Source organism: Oncorhynchus masou, chromosome 32 (assembly GCF_036934945.1).
Source record: "Oncorhynchus masou masou isolate Uvic2021 chromosome 32, UVic_Omas_1.1, whole genome shotgun sequence".
NCBI classification, from domain to species: domain Eukaryota; kingdom Metazoa; phylum Chordata; class Actinopteri; order Salmoniformes; family Salmonidae; genus Oncorhynchus; species Oncorhynchus masou.
This window is the reverse complement of record NC_088243.1, coordinates 62,202,797-62,226,963: the sequence shown is the minus strand read 5'-3', so window position 1 is coordinate 62,226,963 and position 24,167 is coordinate 62,202,797. Positions and strand designations below refer to the sequence as shown.

The 24,167-nt window shown below is 42.2% G+C and overlaps 1 protein-coding gene across 1 annotated transcript; it reads left to right on the top strand.

Moving 5' to 3' along the window:
- The first annotated feature begins 7,972 nt into the window (after window positions 1-7,972).
- On the top strand, window positions 7,973-23,839 carry LOC135527062 (neuronal acetylcholine receptor subunit beta-2-like). The gene is made up of 3 exons (XM_064955714.1): window positions 7,973-8,127; window positions 21,187-22,195; window positions 22,410-23,839. The coding sequence occupies exons 1-3, from the start codon at window positions 7,991-7,993 to the stop codon at window positions 22,563-22,565; spliced, it is 1,302 nt and encodes a 433-aa protein (XP_064811786.1). The 5' UTR covers window positions 7,973-7,990; the 3' UTR covers window positions 22,566-23,839.
- Window positions 23,840-24,167: the final 328 nt, after the last annotated feature.

Sequence of the window (24,167 nt, the reverse complement as noted above, 5' to 3'; positions counted from 1 at the left end):
CTGCAACTCTGGATGTGGGTTGAGGCCAATTTACCACCGCTCTCACCTTGTCAGAGTCCATCGGAATATTTCCAGCAGCATTGCCGTACCCTAGGAAGGAGATGGTGGAGCGATGGAATTCACCATTTTCTGCTTTAACAAAAAGCTGGAGACGTTGAATGATCAGTCGGACGTGAAGGACGTGTTCTTGAGCTGACTGGGAAAAAACGAGGATGTGGTCAAGGTAGACAAACACAAACCATTTCAACATGTCACGGAGCACATCGTTGACCAGGGCCCGGAACACTGCGGGACTGTTGGTTAGTCTGAATGGCATAACCAGGTACTTGTCGTGCCCACTAGCCGTGTTAAAAATGTTTTCATTTGTCTCCTTCCCATATCCAAACCAGATGGTAGGCAGTCCAACTTTGAGAAGATCGTCGCCCCCTGGAGAGGCTTGAAAGCCGAGGAGATGAGTGGTACTGTGACAAAACTGCACATTTTAAAGTGGCCTTTTATTGTCCCCAGCGGAAGGTGAACCTGTGAAATGATCATGCTGTTTATTCAGCTTCTTGATATGCCACACCTGTCACGTGGATGGATTATCTTGGCAAATGAGTCTCACTAACAGGAATGTAAACACATAAGCTTTTTGGGATCTTTTAATTCAGCTCATGGAACATGGGACCGACACTTTACATGTTGCGTTTATATTTCTGTTCAGTAAAAATAGAGAGATGTCAATATATGGCTCTGGTCATAACTAAGACATAGGGTGCTGCTGAAGCACGTAGCTAAACCAGTTGAATGCTGGGAGATATAGGGGCAGGGCAGAGGCAGACGCAGCGGAAGTAGTTGGCCATGACAAGGCAAGGCCACCATACTGTAGATGGTGGGTCATTAAATAATTTACTGGCTGGATACTTCTGCCCATGAAGAAGTCGAATATGTGTTGGATGGTGTCTTTTCCCATAAGAAACCAACATATGTTGCTCTGAGCATTTGTCTGAAGTCTAATCAAGTGTGTTTGTACATTGTGGAAGAGACTGTTGTTGTTCCCGGTTGGAAATTAAAGCGTCAGAGTATAACCTTTGATTGTGTTTCATACTTTCTACATGTGAGATGATGCTGTTTTTAAAAATTTGAGATCAGATTAATTATTGAAGCAGTTAGAGTGCAGTGGGTGGGAGGAAGAGGAGGAAGAGGTGGAGAGGGATATTATGCATTGGTCTGAAACAAAGTCCTCATGCTCTTTGTCTGTCTCTGTTTCTGCTCTGCCACGCCTCTGCCTCTCAAAATGAAGACTTACAGTGTAAATCTTACATACTCCCACTTCTGTCAATCATTTTGTAAGCCAGTAGATCTTTGAAGTAGAGTCAAGAGCGCCTGTAGGATTATAAGAATGATCAGTGTTAGAGAGCAGTGTGTCCTATTCTGGGTTAGAGAGCTGTGTGTCCTGTTCTGGGTTAGAGGGCTGTGTGTCCTGTTCTGGGTTAGAAAGCTGTGTGTCCTGTTCTGGGTTAGAGAGCTGTGTGTCCTGTTCTGGGTTAGAGAGCTGTGTGTCCTGTTCTGGGTTAGAGAGCTGTGTGTCCTGTTCTGGGTTATTGGGCTGTGTGTCCTGTTCTGGGTTAGAAAGCTATGTGTCCTGTTCTGGGTTAGAGAGCTGTGTGTCCTGTTCTGGGTTATTGGGCTGTGTGTCCTGTTCTGGGTTAGAAAGCTATGTGTCCTGTTCTGGGTTAGAGAGCTGTGTGTCCTGTTCTGGGTTAGAGAGCTGTGTGTCCTGTTCTGGGTTAGAGAGCTGTGTGTCCTGTTCTGGGTTAGAGAGCTGTGTGTCCTATTTAGAGGTAGAGTACAGACCTATATGTGTGTAAGAGTCAAGGATTTGATGGCACCTGATCGATTCCTATAGGCCCTGGTCAAAAGTAGTGCACTATATAGGGAATAGGGTGCCACTTTGGGAAGTAATAGTGGTGCCGGTCTCAGTGAGTGTGGGTTCATCAGTGGGGCATCTGAGGTGCCTGACCTTCAGGTGACAGTCTTCCTGAGATGGTGCCATCGTTTGGAGTGCATTACTCAGCTGAGAACATCTTAATGGAAGGGAATGTGTGAGTGGTACAATGAGCTGATCTGAACCATGTGACTAATCCAGTTAACTGGAGATAATCATCACATCAGCTCCCTGTCATACAGCAGCCCCTGGACTGTGGCGCTTTAGACTGTGTGTGTGTGAGTAAATGTGTAGTGTGTGTATACAGTATATACATGCAGTATGTTTAAGTGATAATGCCCTCAAAGCCGGTATTTTGGAGGATATATTGGCACGGTGTTGTTAACCTCGGACCGACAAACCGTGCTAATATATCGTCCAAACACCGGTTTCGATGGCATTGTCACTTTTACACAACGGGTTACCAACATATTCAAATAATGATTGACATGTTTTCATTGAAAACGTTATTTGTATTAATTTATTCATACAATTTATCCTTCCACAATATATAATTCCGACACAAATCTAGGGTTGCTACCCAAGCCGGCTGGTCGTTCGTTCTATTGGTTCGGTTGCCAGAGACGCAGCCCAGTCGTTAATTCTTTTTGCTCTAAATCTATGGACCCATTTGGTTGGTTCTAAATGTTCCGTTGCCATGATGGCTGCAATGTTTGCATCCCTTGCTTGTTAGCTATCCAACTACAGCTAACACAGTCCCTTCAACCAGTGCAGCCAGAATAACAGCAAAGTAGCTGCTTTTGTTTAATTAAGCGTTTTGTTTTCGTGATTTCTTTTTTATAGATACATCCATAACAATGAGCTAATGATGCATGATTTCCAGGACACTGTTCAGAGGAGCTAGCCAACTACACAGCTAACAACAATAACTTCAAACAGAAGTTGGAACGACAGCAAATGATTCATGATTTTGACTGGTTGAGAACAGCTGCCATTATGTCTGTCTCATCCTGACTCCCGACACGTTCATTATGGGACATTTGGAGATCAAATTTCAATATTGAAACAATGTTGCAAATGTCGGAAAGACAGACAGCAAGGTGAATACACATCTCCACTGTTGAAAACCAAATGCTCGTCTCAACAAAATGGGATATAAGGTCTCAATTATTTTTACAGTGGAGATCAAGTTTATAAATTGCCTGGCTTGGTTGATGAGACAGTGGATTGCGCAGTCAGAGGGATCACTGAATAGTCATTTTAACTTCATAGCCTTAGCTGGTGGTAATTTGTGGAATAGACACCGGCTGGAACACGGTTTTAACTAATCAGCCTCCAGGATTAGACCCACTCGTTGTATAAGTAAGGGATAATCAACGAGGGGCTATGCGTTCTATGGAAAATAGTGTATGGTGTGTAAGATGTGTTCTGCAACATGTTAGCAGAGGGGAACAAGCCTTCCATTAATTGCTTTATTTTCCAGAGAACACATAGAGCTATGAGTTGATTATCCCTTAAATACCATGCCTATAACATATTTGCCGCTAGAAATATTTTAGCTAACCAAACCATCATTCCAGCTTGCTATTATGAAAATCAATAATGTTGTCAATTTGACGTTTTGCTTTCAAAAGCAGCTACAAAATAGAACATATAAGAATGAACTTCATAGCCATTGAATTATACAGTGCAATTATACTGTGCTTTATAGGAAAATAATGCACGCATTAGAATTCCCTTCAAGCCAATCAAAAATTAATATTCAACAATGCCATGGTATAAGTATGTAAATACTGTATGTGTGTGTGGATGCGTGTATTGGACCGTCAGTAAAGACACAATCACATCACAACTGTTTGTCAGATCAGAGACTATAGAATGTCCGTACACACCCACACATACACACACATTCTATCTGGAGAGATTTTGCACATTGCATTCTCATTGCAGCGGCAACAGGCGATGAGAACATCCCACGACCCTGCAGTCCAGATTAGAAGGACCTTCGCTCAGCACGAGATTTAAACCTCGCTCTGCTAAACACTGCCCTCTCTCTCTCTCTGTGTGTGTGTGTGTGTCCACTAATCAACTAACCTTTCAATTATGCTAATCAAGAAGCAGTTAGTTCATAATAATCCTCATTAAAAGCGATGCACTGAGTCAGCTGTGGTCTGAAAGTTCTGATGTTGGTCTGATGTGCCTCACTTGCTCTGCTACATGACAATCCTTTATAATGGATGGCTTACACACGCTCTGTTATGCTGAGTTATGTAAATATATGCACAGTGAGGATGATACCAGGGCATGATGAATACGGCCATGGTGATATGAAATGGCAGGGTAATTGTAGAGTACAGTGTGTACTAGATAAGAGTGTTTAAAGTTCAATATAAATATAAGTGATGAGTATGAATATGAAGTAGACGGGTTCATTTTAGTTCTATATGAATATATACTGAAACGGTTATGAGACTTTAGTATAAATAGAGAGGTGATTAGTTCTATAGGAATATGTACCAGATGTCACGCCCTGGCCTGAGTGTTTTGTGTTTTCTTTATTATTTTGGTCAGGCCAGGGTGTGACATGGGTGATTATGTGTTTGTCTTGTCTAGGGGCTTTGTAGATTAATGGGGTTGTGTTTAGTAGAGTAGTCTTAGGTAAGTCTATGGTTGCCTAGAGTGGTTCTCAATCAGAGGCAGGTGTTTATCGTTGTCTCTGATTGGGAATCATATTTAGGCAGCCATATTCTTTGAGTGTTTTGTGGGTGATTGTTCCTGTCTCTGTGTTTGTTGCACCAGATAGGGCTGTTTCGGGTTTTCACGTTTCTTGTTTTGTATATTTTTCGTATTTTTCATCTTTTATTAAAGATGTATAAAGATAACCACGCTGCATTTTGGTCCTCCTCTCTTTCGACTGAAGAAAACCGTAACAGAATCACCCACCACAACAGGACCAAGCGGCGTGGTGACAGGCAGCGGCAACAGGAGCAGCGCAAGGAGGAATGGACATGGGATGATGTGTTGGACGGTAAGGGTTGCTACACTTGGGAGGAGATCCTGGCTGGAAGAGATCGCCTCCCATTGGAACAGGTGGAGGCACTTAGGAGAGCAGAGGCAGCCGGAGAGAGGAGCTGGCGATACGAGGGAACACGGTTGGCAAGGAAGCCCGAGAGTCAGCCCCAAAAATGTATTGGGGGGGCACACAGGGAGTATGGCGAAGCCAGGTAGGAGACCTGCGCCAACTTCCTGTGCTTACCGGGGGGCTAGAGAGACCGGGCAGGCACCGTGTTATGCTGTGGAGCGCACGGTGTCTCCAGTGCGGGTGCATAGCCCGGTGAGCTACATACCAGCTCCTCGTATCGGCCGGACTAGAGTGGGCATCGAGCCAAGTGTCATGAAGCCGGCATTACGCATCTGGTCTCCAGTGCGTCTCCTTGGGCCGGCTTACATGGCACCAACCTTGCGCACGGTGTCCCCGGTTCGCCTGCATAGCCCAGTGCGGGCTATTCCACCTCGCCGCACTGGCAGGGCGACCGGGAGCATTCAACCAGGTAAGGTTGGGCAGGCTCGGTGCTCAAGAGCTCCAGTGCGCCTGAACGGTCTGGTCTATCCAGTACCACCTCCACGCACCAGCCCTCCGGTGGCAGCTATCCGCACCAGGCTTCCTGTGCGTGTCCTTGGCCCAGTACCACCGGTGCCAGCACCACGCATCAGGCCTATAGTGCGCCTCTCCTGTCCAGCGCTGCCAGAGCCGTCCTCCTCGCCAGCGCTGCCGGAGTCTCCCGCCTGTCCATTGCTGCCAGAGTCTCCCATCTGTCATGAGCCGCCAGATTCTCCCGTCTGTCATGAGCTGCCAGAGTCTCCCACCTGTTCAGCGCTGCCAGAGCTGCCAGTCTGCAAGGAGCCGCCAGAGCCGCCAGTCTGCAAGGAGCCGCCAGTCTGCAAGGAGCCGCCAGAGCCGCCAGTCCGCAAGGAGCCGCCAGAGCCGCCAGTCTGCAAGGAGCCGCCAGAGCCGCCAGTCTGCAAGGAGCCGCCAGAGCCGCCAGTCTGCAAGGAGCCGCCAGAGCCGCCAGTCTGCAAGGAGCCGCCAGAGCCGCCAGTCTGCAAGGAGCCGCCAGAGCCGCCAGTCTGCAAGGAGCCGCCAGAGCCGCCAGTCTGCAAGGAGCCGCCAGAGCCGCCAGTCTGCAAGGAGCCGCCAGAGCCGCCAGTCTGCAAGGAGCCGCCAGAGCCGCCAGTCTGCAAGGAGCCGCCAGAGCCGCCAGTCTGCAAGGAGCCGCCAGAGCCGCCAGTCTGCAAGGAGCCGCCAGAGCCGCCAGTCTGCAAGGAGCCGCCAGAGCCGCCAGTCAGCATGGAGCAGCCGGTCTGCCAGGATCTTCCAGAGCCGCCAGTCAGCCAGGATCTTCCAGAGCCGCCAGTCAGCCAGGATCTTCCAGAGCCGCCAGTCAGCCAGGATCCGCCAGTCAGCCAGGATCCGCCAGTCAGCCAGGATCTGCCTGAGCCGCCATTCAGCCAGGATCTGCCAGAGCCGCCATTCAGCCAGGATCTGCCAGAGCCGCCAGTCAGCCAGGATCTGCCAGAACCACCAGTCAGCCAGGATCTGCCAGAGCCATCAACCTGCCTGAGCTTCCTCTCAGTCCTGAGCTTCCTCTCAGTCTTGAGCCACCCCTCAGTCTTGAGCCACCCCTCAGTCTTGAGCCACCCCTCAGTCTTGAGCCACCCCTCAGTCTTGAGCCACCCCTCAGTCCCGAGCTACCCCTCAGTCCCGAGCTACCCCTCAGTCCCGAGCTACCCCTCAGTCCCGAGCTACTCCTCGGTCTCGAGCTGTCCCTCAGTCCGGAGCTGCCCCTCAGTCCAGTGGGGCCCTTTGTTAGGGTTACTAGGCCAAGGTCGGCGGCGAGGGTCGCCAATCTAAGGACGCGGAGTAAGCGGACTAAGACTATGTTGGAGTGGGGTCCACGTCCCGCGCCAGAGCCGCCACCGTGGACAGACACCCCCCCAGACCCTCCCTTATGGGCCGGGAGTCCGCACCTTTGGGGGGGGTACTTTCACGCCCTGGCCTTAGTATTTTGTGTTTTCTTTATTATTTTGGTCAGGCCAGGGTGTGACATGGGTGATTATGTGTTTGTCTTGTCTAGGGGTTTTGTAGATTAATGGGGTTGTTTAGTAGAGTAGTCTAGGTAAGTCTATGGTTGCCTAGAGTGGTTCTCAATCAGAGGCAGGTGTTTATCATTGTCTCTGATTGGGAACCATATTTAGGCAGCCATATTCTTTGAGTGTTTCGTGGGTAATTGTTCCTGTCTTTGTGTTTGTTGCACCAGATAGGGCTGTTTCGGGTTTTCACGGTTCTTGTTTTGTATATTGTTCGTATTTTTCATATTTTATTAAAGATGTATAAAGATAACCACCCTGCATTTTGGTCCTCCTCTCTTTCACCTGAAGAAAACCGTAACACTGGAAGGGTCATAGAGTATATTGCACACATTTCCACTGTACTGCGATGATGACATTAGGCCAGTCTGAATATGTACAATCAGGGTGTTTTTGGTTGCTCCTGTTTACGTATTTGGCTTGGAGTCCACTTTGAAAGTTCACACAGTGGTCAAAGATTAGTGCATTTGAATCGCTGAGGGTCAAATGCGGCTGTGGGGCAACATGGCATGTTGTCTTGAAAGTTAGTTTAAAACTCCTTTTGGGGATGTTTTTTGTGTATGTACGCCTTTTCTGCCAGTTACATAACTGTATCCCTCTCCCTCTGTCTGTGTGTGTGTGTGTGTGTGTGTGTAGCTGCCTTGGGTGCGGAGATAGAGGAGCGACTGGTGACCTACCTGCTGTCTCCAGAGCGCTACAACAAACTGATTAGACCTGCTGTCAACAAGAGCCAACAGGTCACCATCCATATACAGGTGTCCCTGGCCCAGCTCATTAGTGTGGTGAGTACACACACACACACACACACACACACACACACACACACACACACACACACACACACACACACACACACATTCGCTCTCATGCTCCTCTCTGTCTGTCTGCCTGTTGCAGAATGAGAGAGAACAGATCATGACCACCAACTGCTGGCTGACTCAGGTATGGAATGACTACAGGTTGATGTGGGACCCAGAGGAGTATGAGGGCATTAAGAAGGTCCGCCTCCCGTCTCAACACATCTGGCTGCCTGACATCGTCCTCTACAACAAGTGAGTGAGCTGTGTGTGTGTTTGTGTGTGTGTGTGTTATGTGTAAATATAAACTGGGTGGTTCAAGCCTTGAATGCTGATTGACTGAAAGCCGTGGTATGTATTTGTGTGTATACCCCGGGTATGACAAAACATTTATTTTACTCTTCTAATTACATTGGTAACCAGTTTTTAAAGCAATAAGGCACCTCTGGGGTTTGTGGTATGTATATATGATGGCTAAGGGCTGTATTCAGGCACTCCGTGTTGCGTCGTGCGTAAATACCAGCCCTTAGCTGTGGTCTATTGGCCACACACCACAAGCCCTCGAGCCTTATTGCCGAAATATAATCCATGTTTATATATCAGACACTATGTGTTATAAATGTATGCAGTAAAAAGTACATAATTTTCTTTGAGAATGTAGTGAAGTAAAAGTAAAAGTAGTCAAAAAATATATACCCCAAAAAACTACGTAAGTAGTACATTCAAGTATTATTACTTAAGTACTTTACACCACTGAAATACTGTATGTTGACTGTGTACATTTCTCTGTCTGTACATTTGTCTATTGCTGGCAGCACTAATTCACAGGTTGCCATTTATTGACATGAATTTTGCCCTGTTGGCAGCTCTGCAGAGTGGTCCCTAGCTGGCAAAGCCAAAAAGTCATAAAGTCATTGATCCCTAAGCTTAACCCTAAACTTAACCTAAACTTAACCACACTGCTAACCATAATGCATAACCCTAAACCGTAAATTAAGACTAAACAGCTTGTATTAGTTTTCATAAATTTTTACAATACAGCCAATTTTGATTTTGTAGCTGGCCCATCTTGCAGAAATCGCTAAATCTTATTCTGGGTATGTGTCAATGTACTTGGCAACTAATAGTGATTCTGGTTCTAATCTGAGCCTCAGCTAACCTAAGGTCTTCAGGACAGGAGGGAGGGCTAAAGTCAAGATGTGATTACTGTAATAATTTGGAGGGAGGGATCAGGAGACAGAGGTGAGGGCTTAGCGAGAGAGGGGATAGATGAGCACTGTTAAATCTGCAGAGAGGAGATTTGGATTATGAAACTCCTGTGTGATGTGTGCAATTAGAGGCCAGGTCAGATGGCTGTGTGATGTGTGTAATCAGAGGCCAGGTCAGGTGGCTGTGTGATGTGTTTAATCAGAGGCCAGGTCAGGTGGCTGTGTGATGTGTTTAATCAGAGGCCAGGTCAGGTGGCTGTGTGTGTGTGTAATCAGAGACCAGGTCAGGTGGATGTGTGTGTGTATGACAGAAAGGCTCTCGCCCTCACCTGTTTCACACTCCTGGTACTCAACACCACCACCATGGGAGTTCTGTCCCGATCTAGTCTTTCTGGACTTTAGCTTTTATAGTGGAAATAAGGAAAATTATTTTAGTTGCGAAGAATCATGTGAAATATGGAAGTGCAATAGAATTTCTATTTGATTATATTGGGCTGACTTGTCAAAGTGTGACATGGTGAGTTTGGAACCAGGTGCAGAGAAGAGACCAGATGAGGAATCAGCGGTTAAGGATAAACAGAAATACGTTACTAAGAAACAGTAGCTGCAGAATCACAGTACACTGGGGAAAAACAACAAACACTATGTCTCAAAAACGCACGCACTGCACACGATAAACAATTCAAGCTTCTGCAAGGGACCACAGAAACACACCTCCTTTAACAGGGACACAATCATGAAATAATAAGACACACCTGAGTTCAATAAAAGTCTATAGGGCGGTCTCTGCCGCCCTCTAGTGCCAGGAGGAACCATGACACAGTGAAAATAAATGATTTCATTTTTTCATGCATGAAAGTGTTTAGTTGACAAATGTTTTATTGACTATGAAGTTATTATATTTATTTGGATATTGAGTAATAGACGTTTTCAGGAATAGTTGTTCGGGTATCAAGGTATAGCTGTACTGTAGTTAGTTCAGAGTCACAGCCAAACCTTTAGATCTCAATGTGTTGGAAACCTGGTCTGGTCTGCGGGTTGATAGTTACAGTTGTTTGGGTATAGAGCTATAGTTGTTTGGGTATAGAGCTATAGTTGTTTGGGTATAGAGCTATAGTTGTTTGTGTATAGAGCTATAGTTGTTTGGTTGTTGAGCTATAGTTGTTTGGGTGTTGAGCTATAGTTGTTTGGGTGTTGAGCTATAGTTGTTTGGGTGTTGAGCTATAGTTGTTTGGGTGTTGAGCTATAGTTGTTTGGGTGTTGAGCCATAGTTGTTTGGGTGTTGAGCTATAGTTGTTTGGGTATAGAGTTATAGTTGTTTGGGTATAGAGCTATAGTTGTTTGGGTATAGAGCTATAGTTGTTTGGGTATAGAGCTATAGTTGTTTGTGTATAGAGCTATAGTTGTTTGGTTGTTGAGCTATAGTTGTTTGGTTGTTGAGCTATAGTTGTTTGTGTATAGAGCTATAGTTGTTTGGGTATAGAGCTATAGTTGTTTGGTTGTTGAGCTATAGTTGTTTGGGTATAGAGCTATAGTTGTTTGTGTATAGAGCTATAGTTGTTTGGTTGTTGAGCTATAGTTGTTTGGTTGTTGAGCTATAGTTGTTTGGGTGTTGAGCTATAGTTGTTTGGGTGTTGAGCTATAGTTGTTTGGGTGTTGAGCTATAGTTGTTTGGGTGTTGAGCTATAGTTGTTTGGGTGTTGAGCTATAGTTGTTTGGGTGTTGAGCTATAGTTGTTTGGGTATAGAGTTATAGTTGTTTGGGTATAGAGCTATAGTTGTTTGGGTATAGAGCTATAGTTGTTTGGGTATAGAGCTATAGTTGTTTGTGTATAGAGCTATAGTTGTTTGGTTGTTGAGCTATAGTTGTTTGGTTGTTGAGCAATAGTTGTTTGTGTATAGAGCTATAGTTGTTTGGGTATAGAGCTATAGTTGTTTGGTTGTTGAGCTATAGTTGTTTGGGTATAGAGCTATAGTTGTTTGTGTTTAGAGCTATAGTTGTTTGGTTGTTGAGCTATAGTTGTTTGGGTGTTGAGCTATAGTTGTTTGGGTGTTGAGCTATAGTTGTTTGGGTGTTGAGCTATAGTTGTTTGGGTGTTGAGCTATAGTTGTTTGGGTGTTGAGCTATAGTTGTTTGGGTGTTGAGCTATAGTTGTTTGGGTATAGAGCTATAGTTGTTTGGGTATAGAGCTATAGTTGTTTGGGTATAGAGCTATAGTTGTTTGGGTATAGAGCTATAGTTGTTTGTGTATAGAGCTATAGTTGTTTGGGTATAGAGCTATAGTTGTTTGGGTATAGAGCTATAGTTGTTTGGGTATAGAGTTATAGTTGTTTGGGTATAGAGCTATAGTTGTTTGGGTATAGAGCTATAGTTGTTCGGGTATAGAGCTATAGTTGTTCGGGTATAGAGCTATAGTTGTTTGGGTATAGAGCTATAGTTGTTTGTGTATAGAGCTATAGTTGTTTGGGCATGGAGGTAGATGTTTGAGTATAGAGCTATAGTTGTTTGTGTATAGAGCTATAGTTGTTTGGGTGTTGAGCTATAGTTGTTTGGATATAGAGCTATAGTTGTTTGGGTGTTGAGCTATAGTTGTTTGTGTATAGAGCTATAGTTGTTTGTGTATAGAGCTATAGTTGTTTGGGCATGGAGGTAGTTGGTTGGGTATAGAGCTATAGTTGTTTGGGTATGGAGGTAGTTGTTTGGGTATGGAGGTAGTTGTTTGGGTGTTGAGCTATAGTTGTTTGGGTATAGAGCTATAGTTGTTTGGGTATAGAGCTATAGTTGTTTGGGTATAGAGCTATAGTTGTTTGGGTATAGAGCTATAGTTGTTTGTGTATAGAGCTATAGTTGTTTGTGTATAGAGCTATAGTTGTTTGTGTATAGAGCTATAGTTGTTTGGGTATAGGGCTATCGTTGTTTGGGTATAGAGCTATAGTTGTTTGGATATAGAGCTATAGTTGTTTGGGTGTTGAGCTATAGTTGTTTGTGTATAGAGGTAACGTTGTTTGGGTATAGAGCTATAGTTGTTTGGGTATAGAGCTATAGTTGTTTGGGTATGGAGGTAGTTGTTTGTTGTTTGGGTATAGAGCTTTAGTTGCTTGAGTTTTGAGCTATAGTTGTTTGGGTATAGAGCTATAGTTGTTTGTGTATAGAGCTATAGTTGTTTGTGTATAGAGCTATAGTTGTTTGCGTATAGAGCTATAGTTGTTTGGGTATAGAGCTATAGTTGTTTGGGTATAGAGCTATAGTTGTTTGTGTATAGAGCTATAGTTGTTTGGATATAGAGCTATAGTTGTTTGGGTGTTGAGCTATAGTTGTTTGTGTATAGAGCTATAGTTGTTTGTGTATAGAGCTATAGTTGTTTGGGTATGGAGGTAGTTGTTTGGGTATAGAGCTATAGTTGTTTGGGTATAGAGCTATAGTTGTTTGGGTATGAAGGTAGTTGTTTGGGTATAAATCTATAGTTGTTTGGGTATAGAGCTATAGTTGTTTGTGTATAGAGCTATAGTTGTTTGGGCATGGAGGTAGTTGTTTGGGTATAAATCTATAGTTGTTTGTGTATAGAGCTATAGTTGTTTGTGTATAGAGCTATAGTTGTTTGGGTATAAATCTATAGTTGTTTGGGTGTTGAGCTATAGTTGTTTGGGTATAGAGCTATAGTTGTTTGGGTATAGAGCTTTAGTTGCTTGAGTTTTGAGCTATAGTTGTTTGGGTATAGAGCTATAGTTGTTTGGGTATAGAGCTATAGTTGTTTGGGTATAGAGCTATAGTTGTTTGGGTATAGAGCTATAGTTGTTTGGATAAAGAGCTATAGTTGTTTGGATATAGAGCTATAGTCGTTTGGGTGTTGAGCTATAGTTGTTTGTGTATAGAGCTATAGTTGTTTGTGTATAGAGCTATAGTTGTTTGGGTATAGAGCTATAGTTGTTTGGATATAGAGCTATAGTTGTTTGGGTGTTGAGCTATAGTTGTTTGTGTATAGAGCTATAGTTGTTTGTGTATAGAGCTATAGTTGTTTGTGTATAGAGCTATAGTTGTTTGGGTATAGAGCTATAGTTGTTTGGGTATAGAGCTATAGTTGTTTGGGTATGGAGGTAGTTGTTTGTTGTTTGGGTATAGAGCTTTAGTTGCTTGAGTTTTGAGCTATAGTTGTTTGGGTATAGAGCTATAGTTGTTTGTGTATAGAGCTATAGTTGTTTGTGTATAGAGCTATAGTTGTTTGTGTATAGAGCTATAGTTGTTTGGGTGTTGAGCTATAGTTGTTTGGGTGTTGAGCTATAGTTGTTTGGGTATAGAGCTATAGTTTTTTGGGTATAGAGCTATAGTTGTTTGGGTATAGAGCTATAGTTGTTTGTGTATAGAGCTTTAGTTGTTTGGGTATAGAGCTATAGTTGTTTGGCTATAGAGCTATAGTTGTTTGGGTGTTGAGCTATAGTTGTTTGGGTATAGAGCTATAGTTGTTTGTGTATAGAGCTATAGTTTTTTGTGTATAGAGCTATAGTTGTTTGGGTATAGAGCTATAGTTGTTTGTGTATAGAGCTTTAGTTGTTTGGGTATAGAGCTATAGTTGTTTGGCTATAGAGCTATAGTTGTTTGGGTGTTGAGCTATAGTTGTTTGGGTATAGAGCTTTAGTTGCTTGAGTTTTGAGCTATAGTTGTTTGGGTATAGAGCTATAGTTGTTTGTGTATAGAGCTATAGTTGTTTGTGTATAGAGCTATAGTTGTTTGCGTATAGAGCTATAGTTGTTTGGGTATAGAGCTATAGTTGTTTGGGTATAGAGCTATAGTTGTTTGTGTATAGAGCTATAGTTGTTTGGATATAGAGCTATAGTTGTTTGGGTGTTGAGCTATAGTTGTTTGTGTATAGAGCTATAGTTGTTTGTGTATAGAGCTATAGTTGTTTGGGTATGGAGGTAGTTGTTTGGGTATAGAGCTATAGTTGTTTGGGTATAGAGCTATAGTTGTTTGGGTATGAAGGTAGTTGTTTGGGTATAAATCTATAGTTGTTTGGGTATAGAGCTATAGTTGTTTGTGTATAGAGCTATAGTTGTTTGGGCATGGAGGTAGTTGTTTGGGTATAAATCTATAGTTGTTTGTGTATAGAGCTATAGTTGTTTGTGTATAGAGCTATAGTTGTTTGGGTATAAATCTATAGTTGTTTGGGTGTTGAGCTATAGTTGTTTGGGTATAGAGCTATAGTTGTTTGGGTATAGAGCTTTAGTTGCTTGAGTTTTGAGCTATAGTTGTTTGGGTATAGAGCTATAGTTGTTTGGGTATAGAGCTATAGTTGTTTGGGTATAGAGCTATAGTTGTTTGGGTATAGAGCTATAGTTGTTTGGATAAAGAGCTATAGTTGTTTGGATATAGAGCTATAGTTGTTTGGGTGTTGAGCTATAGTTGTTTGTGTATAGAGCTATAGTTGTTTGTGTATAGAGCTATAGTTGTTTGGGTATAGAGCTATAGTTGTTTGGATATAGAGCTATAGTTGTTTGGGTGTTGAGCTATAGTTGTTTGTGTATAGAGCTATAGTTGTTTGTGTATAGAGCTATAGTTGTTTGTGTATAGAGCTATAGTTGTTTGGGTATAGAGCTATAGTTGTTTGGGTATAGAGCTATAGTTGTTTGGGTATGGAGGTAGTTGTTTGTTGTTTGGGTATAGAGCTTTAGTTGCTTGAGTTTTGAGCTATAGTTGTTTGGGTATAGAGCTATAGTTGTTTGTGTATAGAGCTATAGTTGTTTGTGTATAGAGCTATAGTTGTTTGTGTATAGAGCTATAGTTGTTTGGGTATAGAGCTATAGTTGTTTGGGTATAGAGCTATAGTTGTTTGGGTATAGAGCTATAGTTGTTTGGATAAAGAGCTATAGTTGTTTGGATATAGAGCTATAGTCGTTTGGGTGTTGAGCTATAGTTGTTTGTGTATAGAGCTATAGTTGTTTGTGTATAGAGCTATAGTTGTTTGGGTATAGAGCTATAGTTGTTTGGATATAGAGCTATGGTTGTTTGGGTGTTGAGCTATAGTTGTTTGTGTATAGAGCTATAGTTGTTTGTGTATAGAGCTATAGTTGTTTGTGTATAGAGCTATAGTTGTTTGGGTATAGAGCTATAGTTGTTTGGGTATAGAGCTATAGTTGTTTGGGTATGGAGGTAGTTGTTTGTTGTTTGGGTATAGAGCTTTAGTTGCTTGAGTTTTGAGCTATAGTTGTTTGGGTATAGAGCTATAGTTGTTTGTGTATAGAGCTATAGTTGTTTGTGTATAGAGCTATAGTTGTTTGTGTATAGAGCTATAGTTGTTTGGGTGTTGAGCTATAGTTGTTTGGGTGTTGAGCTATAGTTGTTTGGGTATAGAGCTATAGTTTTTTGGGTATAGAGCTATAGTTGTTTGGGTATAGAGCTATAGTTGTTTGTGTATAGAGCTTTAGTTGTTTGGGTATAGAGCTATAGTTGTTTGGCTATAGAGCTATAGTTGTTTGGGTGTTGAGCTATAGTTGTTTGGGTATAGAGCTATAGTTGTTTGTGTATAGAGCTATAGTTTTTTGTGTATAGAGCTATAGTTGTTTGGGTATAGAGCTATAGTTGTTTGTGTATAGAGCTTTAGTTGTTTGGGTATAGAGCTATAGTTGTTTGGCTATAGAGCTATAGTTGTTTGGGTGTTGAGCTATAGTTGTTTGGGTATAGAGCTTTAGTTGCTTGAGTTTTGAGCTATAGTTGTTTGGGTATAGAGCTATAGTTGTTTGTGTATAGAGCTATAGTTGTTTGTGTATAGAGCTATAGTTGTTTGCGTATAGAGCTATAGTTGTTTGGGTATAGAGCTATAGTTGTTTGGGTATAGAGCTATAGTTGTTTGTGTATAGAGCTATAGTTGTTTGGATATAGAGCTATAGTTGTTTGGGTGTTGAGCTATAGTTGTTTGTGTATAGAGCTATAGTTGTTTGTGTATAGAGCTATAGTTGTTTGGGTATGGAGGTAGTTGTTTGGGTATAGAGCTATAGTTGTTTGGGTATAGAGCTATAGTTGTTTGGGTATGAAGGTAGTTGTTTGGGTATAAATCTATAGTTGTTTGGGTATAGAGCTATAGTTGTTTGTGTATAGAGCTATAGTTGTTTGGGCATGGAGGTAGTTGTTTGGGTATAAATCTATAGTTGTTTGTGTATAGAGCTATAGTTGTTTGTGTATAGAGCTATAGTTGTTTGGGTATAAATCTATAGTTGTTTGGGTGTTGAGCTATAGTTGTTTGGGTATAGAGCTATAGTTGTTTGGGTATAGAGCTTTAGTTGCTTGAGTTTTGAGCTATAGTTGTTTGGGTATAGAGCTATAGTTGTTTGGGTATAGAGCTATAGTTGTTTGGGTATAGAGCTATAGTTGTTTGGGTATAGAGCTATAGTTGTTTGGGTATAGAGCTATAGTTGTTTGGATATAGAGCTATAGTTGTTTGGGTGTTGAGCTATAGTTGTTTGTGTATAGAGCTATAGTTGTTTGTGTATAGAGCTATAGTTGTTTGGGTATAGAGCTATAGTTGTTTGGATATAGAGCTATAGTTGTTTGGGTGTTGAGCTATAGTTGTTTGTGTATAGAGCTATAGTTGTTTGTGTATAGAGCTATAGTTGTTTGTGTATAGAGCTATAGTTGTTTGGGTATAGAGCTATAGTTGTTTGGGTATAGAGCTATAGTTGTTTGGGTATGGAGGTAGTTGTTTGTTGTTTGGGTATAGAGCTTTAGTTGCTTGAGTTTTGAGCTATAGTTGTTTGGGTATAGAGCTATAGTTGTTTGTGTATAGAGCTATAGTTGTTTGTGTATAGAGCTATAGTTGTTTGTGTATAGAGCTATAGTTGTTTGGGTGTTGAGCTATAGTTGTTTGGGTGTTGAGCTATAGTTGTTTGGGTATAGAGCTATAGTTTTTTGGGTATAGAGCTATAGTTGTTTGGGTATAGAGCTATAGTTGTTTGTGTATAGAGCTTTAGTTGTTTGGGTATAGAGCTATAGTTGTTTGGCTATAGAGCTATAGTTGTTTGGGTGTTGAGCTATAGTTGTTTGGGTATAGAGCTATAGTTGTTTGTGTATAGAGCTATAGTTTTTTGTGTATAGAGCTATAGTTGTTTGGGTATAGAGCTATAGTTGTTTGTGTATAGAGCTTTAGTTGTTTGGGTATAGAGCTATAGTTGTTTGGCTATAGAGCTATAGTTGTTTGGGTGTTGAGCTATAGTTGTTTGGGTATAGAGCTATAGTTGTTTGTGTATAGAGCTATAGTTGTTTGGATATAGAGCTATAGTTGTTTGGGTGTTGAGCTATAGTTGTTTGTGTATAGAGCTATAGTTGTTTGTGTATAGAGCTATAGTTGTTTGGGCATGGAGGTAGTTGGTTGGGTATAGAGCTATAGTTGTTTGGGTATGGAGGTAGTTGTTTCGGTATAAATCTATAGTTGTTTGGGTGTTGAGCTATAGTTGTTTGGGTATAGAGCTATAGTTGTTTGGGTATAGAGCTTTAGTTGCTTGAGTTTTGAGCTATAGTTGTTTGGGTATAGAGCTATAGTTGTTTGGGTGTTGAGCTATAGTTGTTTGTGTATAGAGCTATAGTTGTTTGTGTATAGAGGTAACGTTGTTTGGGTATAGAGCTATAGTTGTTTGGGTATAGAGCTATAGTTGTTTGGGTATGGAGGTAGTTGTTTGTTGTTTGGGTATAGATCTATAGTTGTTTGGGTATAGAGCTATCGTTGTTTGGGTATAGAGCTATAGTTGTTTGGATATAGAGCTATAGTTGTTTGGGTGTTGAGCTATAGTTGTTTGTGTATAGAGCTATAGTTGTTTGTGTATAGAGCTATAGTTGTTTGGGTATGGAGGTAGTTGTTTGGGTATAGAGCTATAGTTGTTTGGGTATAGAGCTATAGTTGTTTGGGTATGAAGGTAGTTGTTTGGGTATAAATCTATAGTTGTTTGGGTATAGAGCTATAGTTGTTTGTGTATAGAGCTATAGTTGTTTGGGCATGGAGGTAGTTGTTTGGGTATAAATCTATAGTTGTTTGTGTATAGAGCTATAGTTGTTTGTGTATAGAGCTATAGTTGTTTGGGTATAAATCTATAGTTGTTTGGGTGTTGAGCTATAGTTGTTTGGGTATAGAGCTATAGTTGTTTGGGTATAGAGCTTTAGTTGCTTGAGTTTTGAGCTATAGTTGTTTGGGTATAGAGCTATAGTTGTTTGGGTATAGAGCTATAGTTGTTTGGGTATAGAGCTATAGTTGTTTGGGTATAGAGCTATAGTTGTTTGGATATAGAGCTATAGTTGTTTGGGTGTTGAGCTATAGTTGTTTGTGTATAGAGCTATAGTTGTTTGTGTATAGAGCTATAGTTGTTTGTGTATAGAGCTATAGTTGTTTGGGTATAGAGCTATAGTTGTTTGGATATAGAGCTATAGTTGTTTGGGTGTTGAGCTATAGTTGTTTGTGTATAGAGCTATAGTTGTTTGTGTATAGAGCTATAGTTGTTTGTGTATAGAGCTAAAGTTGTTTGGGTATAGAGCTATAGTTGTTTGGGTATAGAGCTATAGTTGTTTGGGTATGGAGGTAGTTGTTTGTTGTTTGGGTATAGAGCTTTAGTTGCTTGAGTTTTGAGCTATAGTTGTTTGGGTATAGAGCTATAGTTGTTTGTGTATAGAGCTATAGTTGTTTGTGTATAGAGCTATAGTTGTTTGGGTATAGAGCTATAGTTGTTTGGGTATAGAGCTATAGTTGTTTGGGTATAGAGCTATAGTTGTTTGTGTATAGAGCTATAGTTGTTTGGATATAGAGCTATAGTTGTTTGTGTATAGAGCTATAGTTGTTTGTGTATAGAGCTATAGTTGTTTGGGTATGGAGGTAGTTGTTTGGGTATAGAGCTATAGTTGCTTGTGTATTGAGCTATAGTTGTTTGGGCATGGAGGTAGTTGTTTGGGTATAAATCTATAGTTGTTTGTGTATAGAGCTATAGTTGTTTGGATATAGAGCTATAGTTGTTTGGGTGTTGAGCTATAGTTGTTTGGGTATAGAGCTATAGTTGTTTGGGTATAGAGCTTTAGTTGCTTGAGTTTTGAGCTATAGTTGTTTGGGTATAGAGCTATAGTTGTTTAGATATAGAGCTATAGTTGTTTGGGTGTTGAGCTATAGTTGTTTGGGTATAGAGCTATAGTTGTTTGGGTATAGAGCTTTAGTTGCCTGAGTTTTGAGCTATAGTTGTTTGGGTATAGAGCTATAGTTGTTTGTGTATAAATCTATTGTTGTTTGGGTATAGAGCTATAATTGTTTGGGTATAGAGCTATAGTTGTTTGTGTATAGAGCTATAGTTGTTTAGATATAGAGCTATAGTTGTTTGGGTGTTGAGCTATAGTTGTTTGGGTATAGAGCTATAGTTGTTTGGGTGTTGAGCTACAGTTGTTTGAGTATAGAGCTATAGTTGTTTGGGTATAGAGCTATAGTTGTTTGGGTATGGAGCTATAGTTGTTTGGGTATAAAGCTATAGTTGTTCGGGTATAGAGCTATAGTTGTTTTGGTATAGAGCTATAGTTGTTTGTGTATAAAGCTATAGTTGTTTTGGTATAGAGCTATAGTTGTTTGTGTATAAAACTTTAGTTGTTTGGGTATAGAGCTATAGTTGTTTGGGTATAGAGCTATAGTTGTTTGGGTATAGAGCTATAGTTGTTTGTGTATAGAGCTATAGTTGTTTGGGTATAGAGCTATAGTTGTTTGGGTATAGAGCTATAGTTGTTTGGGTATAGAGCTATAGTTTTTTGGGTATAGAGCTATAGTTGTTTGGGTATAGAGCTATAGTTGTTTGGGTATAGAGCTATAGTTGTTTGGCTATAGAGCTATAGTTGTTTGTGTATAGAGCTATAGTTGTTTGGGTATTGAGCTATAGTTGTTTGGGTATAGAGCTATAGTTGTTTGGGTATAGAGCTATAGTTGTTTGGGTATAGAGCTATAGTTGTTTGGATATAGAGCTATATTTGTTTGGGTGTTGAGCTATAGTTGTTTGGGTATAGAGCTATAGTTGTTTGTGTATAGAGCTATAGTTGTTTGGGCATGGAGGTAGTTGTTTGGGTATAAATCTATAGTTGTTTGTGTATAGAGCTATAGTTGTTTGTGTATAGAGCTACAGTTGTTTTGGTGTTGAGCTATAGTTGTTTGAGTATAGAGCTATAGTTGTTTGGGTATAGAGCTATAGTTGTTTGGGTGTGGAAGTAGTTGTTTGGGTATAGAGCTGTAAAGAGACTTTTAACCAGCTGCATATTTCAAACAGGAGTATATTTATTGCGTAGAGCAGCGTGTCTGTGTGTGTGTTTGTGCTCAGGAGCAGAGCAATGTGATGGCTGGATTCCTCCTGACCTGCTCTATAATTGATAACACTTTTATGTATAATGTATAACACCTGCGGCCTGGTGAGAATCTAAAATCGAAATCTCAGCAGATTCAGACATGTCCTGTGACAGGGGTGTCTGATGTAGTTTCCCCCATCCCTGTCCCTGGTCCCCAAGCACAACAACCCAAATGCCCAGTCCACAACACCAGCTACCATATCTTCCTCTGTCTTCTCTTCACCTAATGCTAACAGCCACCTCTCACCAATTTCTCTCCCCTGTGTGTTTATTTGTATGTATTTATCTCCTTCTTCTATGTGTTTCTCTTCTTCTTCTATGTATTGATCTTCTTCTATGTATTTTTCTTCTTTTATGCATTTATCTTCTTCGTTGTATCGATCTTCTTCTATGTATTTATCTTCTTCGATGTATTTCTATTCTTCTATGTATTTATCATCTTCTACGTATTTATCCTCTTCTTCTATGTATTTATCATCTATGTATTTATCTTCTTCGATGTAGTTCTATTCTTTAATGTGGTTCTATTCTTCAATGTAGTTCTATTATTCAATGTATTTATCATCTTCTACGTATTTATCTTCTTCTTCTATGTATTTATCATCTATGTATTTATCTGTGTGGTATCTCTGACTCCTCCTCTCTCTCTCTCCACCCATGGTGTCCTGTCTCTCAATGCCGATAGGAACTATGAGGTCTCCTTCTAATATGTATCCTATCTGTGCATGTGTGCTGGTTCTGACTCCTTTCTGTCTTGTCTTCACCTCAGTGCGGATGGGAACTATGAGGTCTCATTCTACTCCAACACGGTGGTCTCCAACAATGGAGAGGTGAACTGGCTGCCCCCCGCCATCTACAAGTCGGCCTGCAAGATCGAGGTCCGCGACTTCCCCTTCGACCAGCAGAACTGCACACTCAAGTTCCGATCCTGGACCTACGACCACACGGAGATCGACCTGATCCTGCTCAGCGACTTCGCCAGCCGCGACGACTTCAAGCCCAGTGGCGAGTGGGACATCGTGTCTCTGCCGGGACGCAAGAACGAAGACCCCTCTGACATCACCTACCTGGACATCACCTATGACTTCATCATCAAGCGCAAGCCACTGTTCTACACCATCAACCTCATCATTCCCTGTGTCCTCATCACCTCTCTGGCCATCCTGGTGTTCTACCTGCCCTCTGACTGTGGAGAGAAGATGACTCTCTGTATATCAGTCCTCCTGGCCCTCACTGTGTTCCTGCTGCTGATCTCCAAGATCGTCCCACCTACGTCCCTGGCTGTCCCTCTCATAGGGAAGTATCTGATGTTTGCCATGGTGCTGGTCACCTTCTCCATCGTCACCAGTGTCTGTGTGCTCAACGTGCACCACCGCACGCCCTCCACACACACCATGCCCCCCTGGGTCAAACGCCTCTTCCTGCACCGCCTCCCCTCCTTCCTGTTCATGCGTCGCCCGGCCAACTCCAACATCCGAGAGAGGTTCCGCCAGAAGCACCAGCGGCCCTCCTACTCCGACCTGAAGCTGAGAGACGGGGCAGTGGCCCCGGCCGCGGGGGGAATGGGGGTGGCAGAGGGGTCTGGGATAGGCAGGGCCGACTCCTTCTACGTGAATGAGGAGTCGGCCAAGCGGTACGGCTGGAAGATCAGCGACCTGTCGGAGAACACAGAGTTCAGAAAGAGGATGACAGTGAAGTGTCACGCAGACGTTGAGGAGGCTGTGGACGGGGTGCGCTATGTCGCCGAGAAGATGAAGAGTGAGGACAACGATGAGGGGGTGAGTGTGTGTGTGTGTGTGTGTGGTGGAAGGACAGCCTTGAGATGATATGAGCAGAAACCGCATACCCAACAGATACATCACATTTTCAGTTTCTTACAGTTTGTATGTCTTTTCACTCAGAGCCCTTTTAATAGTTTGGAGCCGACAGTATTGTGCTTCTATTGTCAAAATATTATTAATCGTGTATCGCTCTTTTTGTATCCTGCCACAGGTCATCGAGGACTGGAAGTATGTTGCCATGGTGATCGACCGGCTCTTCCTGTGGATATTTGTGTTTGTGTGCATTACTGGGACGTTGGGGCTGTTCATGCAGCCCCTCTTCCAGAGCTACAACACACCCACGGCAGATGACCTGGAGCAGAACTGACCTATGACTTTTGACCCGAAACCTGACCCTGACGCCCCCCAACACCCCCACGAGGAACAACCGCCGCGAGTAAAACAGCTACTTACCAACACCTTGAAACAGAACTGTGTTATTTTGACACACTCACATACTGTACGCTCACAGCACACCGGCCGCCACCACACCAACCAATGCCCCCCAACCACCCCACTTAACATCTTGTATGGAACAGAGCAACCCCACCAACCCTAGAAAATGGGTCTGTTGTTTTTCATTTTATTTCTGCATTTAGTTTGAAAAGGGGAACCAATCTTTTCTGCAGAGTTCCAGAATAATTTGCTGAGCCCAAAGATCCACACACACACACACACACACACACACACACGACGAGCCCGACCCTGGCCAGAAGACGAGGACAGAGCCTCCAGTCTCTGCTACAGAGAAGGACAGCTCCTCCGTGTGTCCTCGTCCAGTGAAGCACAGACACACAGACACACAGACATAACTCTTGCCTTCAGACGAAGAGGGAGAGACGCATTTCTTTAGACAGGAATGCCAGCAGGCTTGTTATTTTGCTGTGAAACAGGAAGCCTTGACTGTCTCCCCTCACGCTACAGTGTGTTGACTGAGTACTACTGTACAGTATTCGGGACTGCTTCTGGCCCCAGGTGGTCAGTCACCTGATGGTCTTTCAATGCGTTAACATGAGCTTTTTTAGTCGACCGGGTCATGTGTGTTATTTTACGTTCAAAATGGTTGTTCTTATGTGTTCAAAGAGGGTGGGACCAACGGAAAGCTGGCTGTTAAGTAAAATGACCATCAAACAGTTGTCACTCACCTTTGCTTCTCTTAAAGGTACAGTACGCCGGTGTAAGACGTGTTCATTCTCACAAGGTTTTCCAGGTAACCAGCAGCTGTACACAAACTCCATAAGTAAACCGGTCAAACTGAACAGCGTTTGGCTCTGCACTAGCGATCTTCCAGGCGGTATAAACACTGCTCAGTATTTTTTCAGAAATCTTTAACCTAAGTCTGTGTTCAACTTATTTATTGTCACTGTCATATATGCACTCTGTCACTGCTATAAATGCTAGCCAAGGGAAGGAATACTGTACACATTTCAAGTGAAGAGTTTTGTTCTCATCTCATGTATTTCTTTTCATCAGTGTAAAGAAGGGGACATGTGTTTTTCTTCCGCTGGCCAGTTATGTGACCTGTTTTGGTTTGTCGTCCTGGACTGATGTATTCTGGGTTGCGCTCAGAATTACAGGTAACAACGCTGATGTCATGTTAAAGAGGTCAATAAAAGGAAACAACAACGGGATGAGGTTCTGGAAGGTGGTCCTGTGTGGGTCAGGAGCGTGGGTTTGATTCCCACCAATACAAAAACATATACATGCATGATTACGAGTTCGGCGAAAAGCGTCTGCTAAATGATATTATTCTGTTTTACATAATACATACTCCTGTTGATACTTTTCTCACCAGGGTTTTTACACAACATTATGAATCAAGATTATCAGACCCTCCGTTGTACCCTCATAATAAGAGCTGACTGACCACATGACAAACCATATCCTCGAGCTCTTTCTTTTTCCAAAATGAACCTCACAGATTGTTCAG

Coding starts and splice junctions, on each gene's coding strand:
- LOC135527062 (XM_064955714.1), top strand. CDS start 7,991: ATGACCACCAACTGCTGGCTGACTCAGGTATGGAATGACTACAGGTTG. Junction 8,128..21,186: donor GACATCGTCCTCTACAACAA/GTGAGTGAGCTG, acceptor TCTTCACCTCAG/TGCGGATGGGAACTATGAGG. Junction 22,196..22,409: donor GTGAGGACAACGATGAGGGG/GTGAGTGTGTGT, acceptor ATCCTGCCACAG/GTCATCGAGGACTGGAAGTA.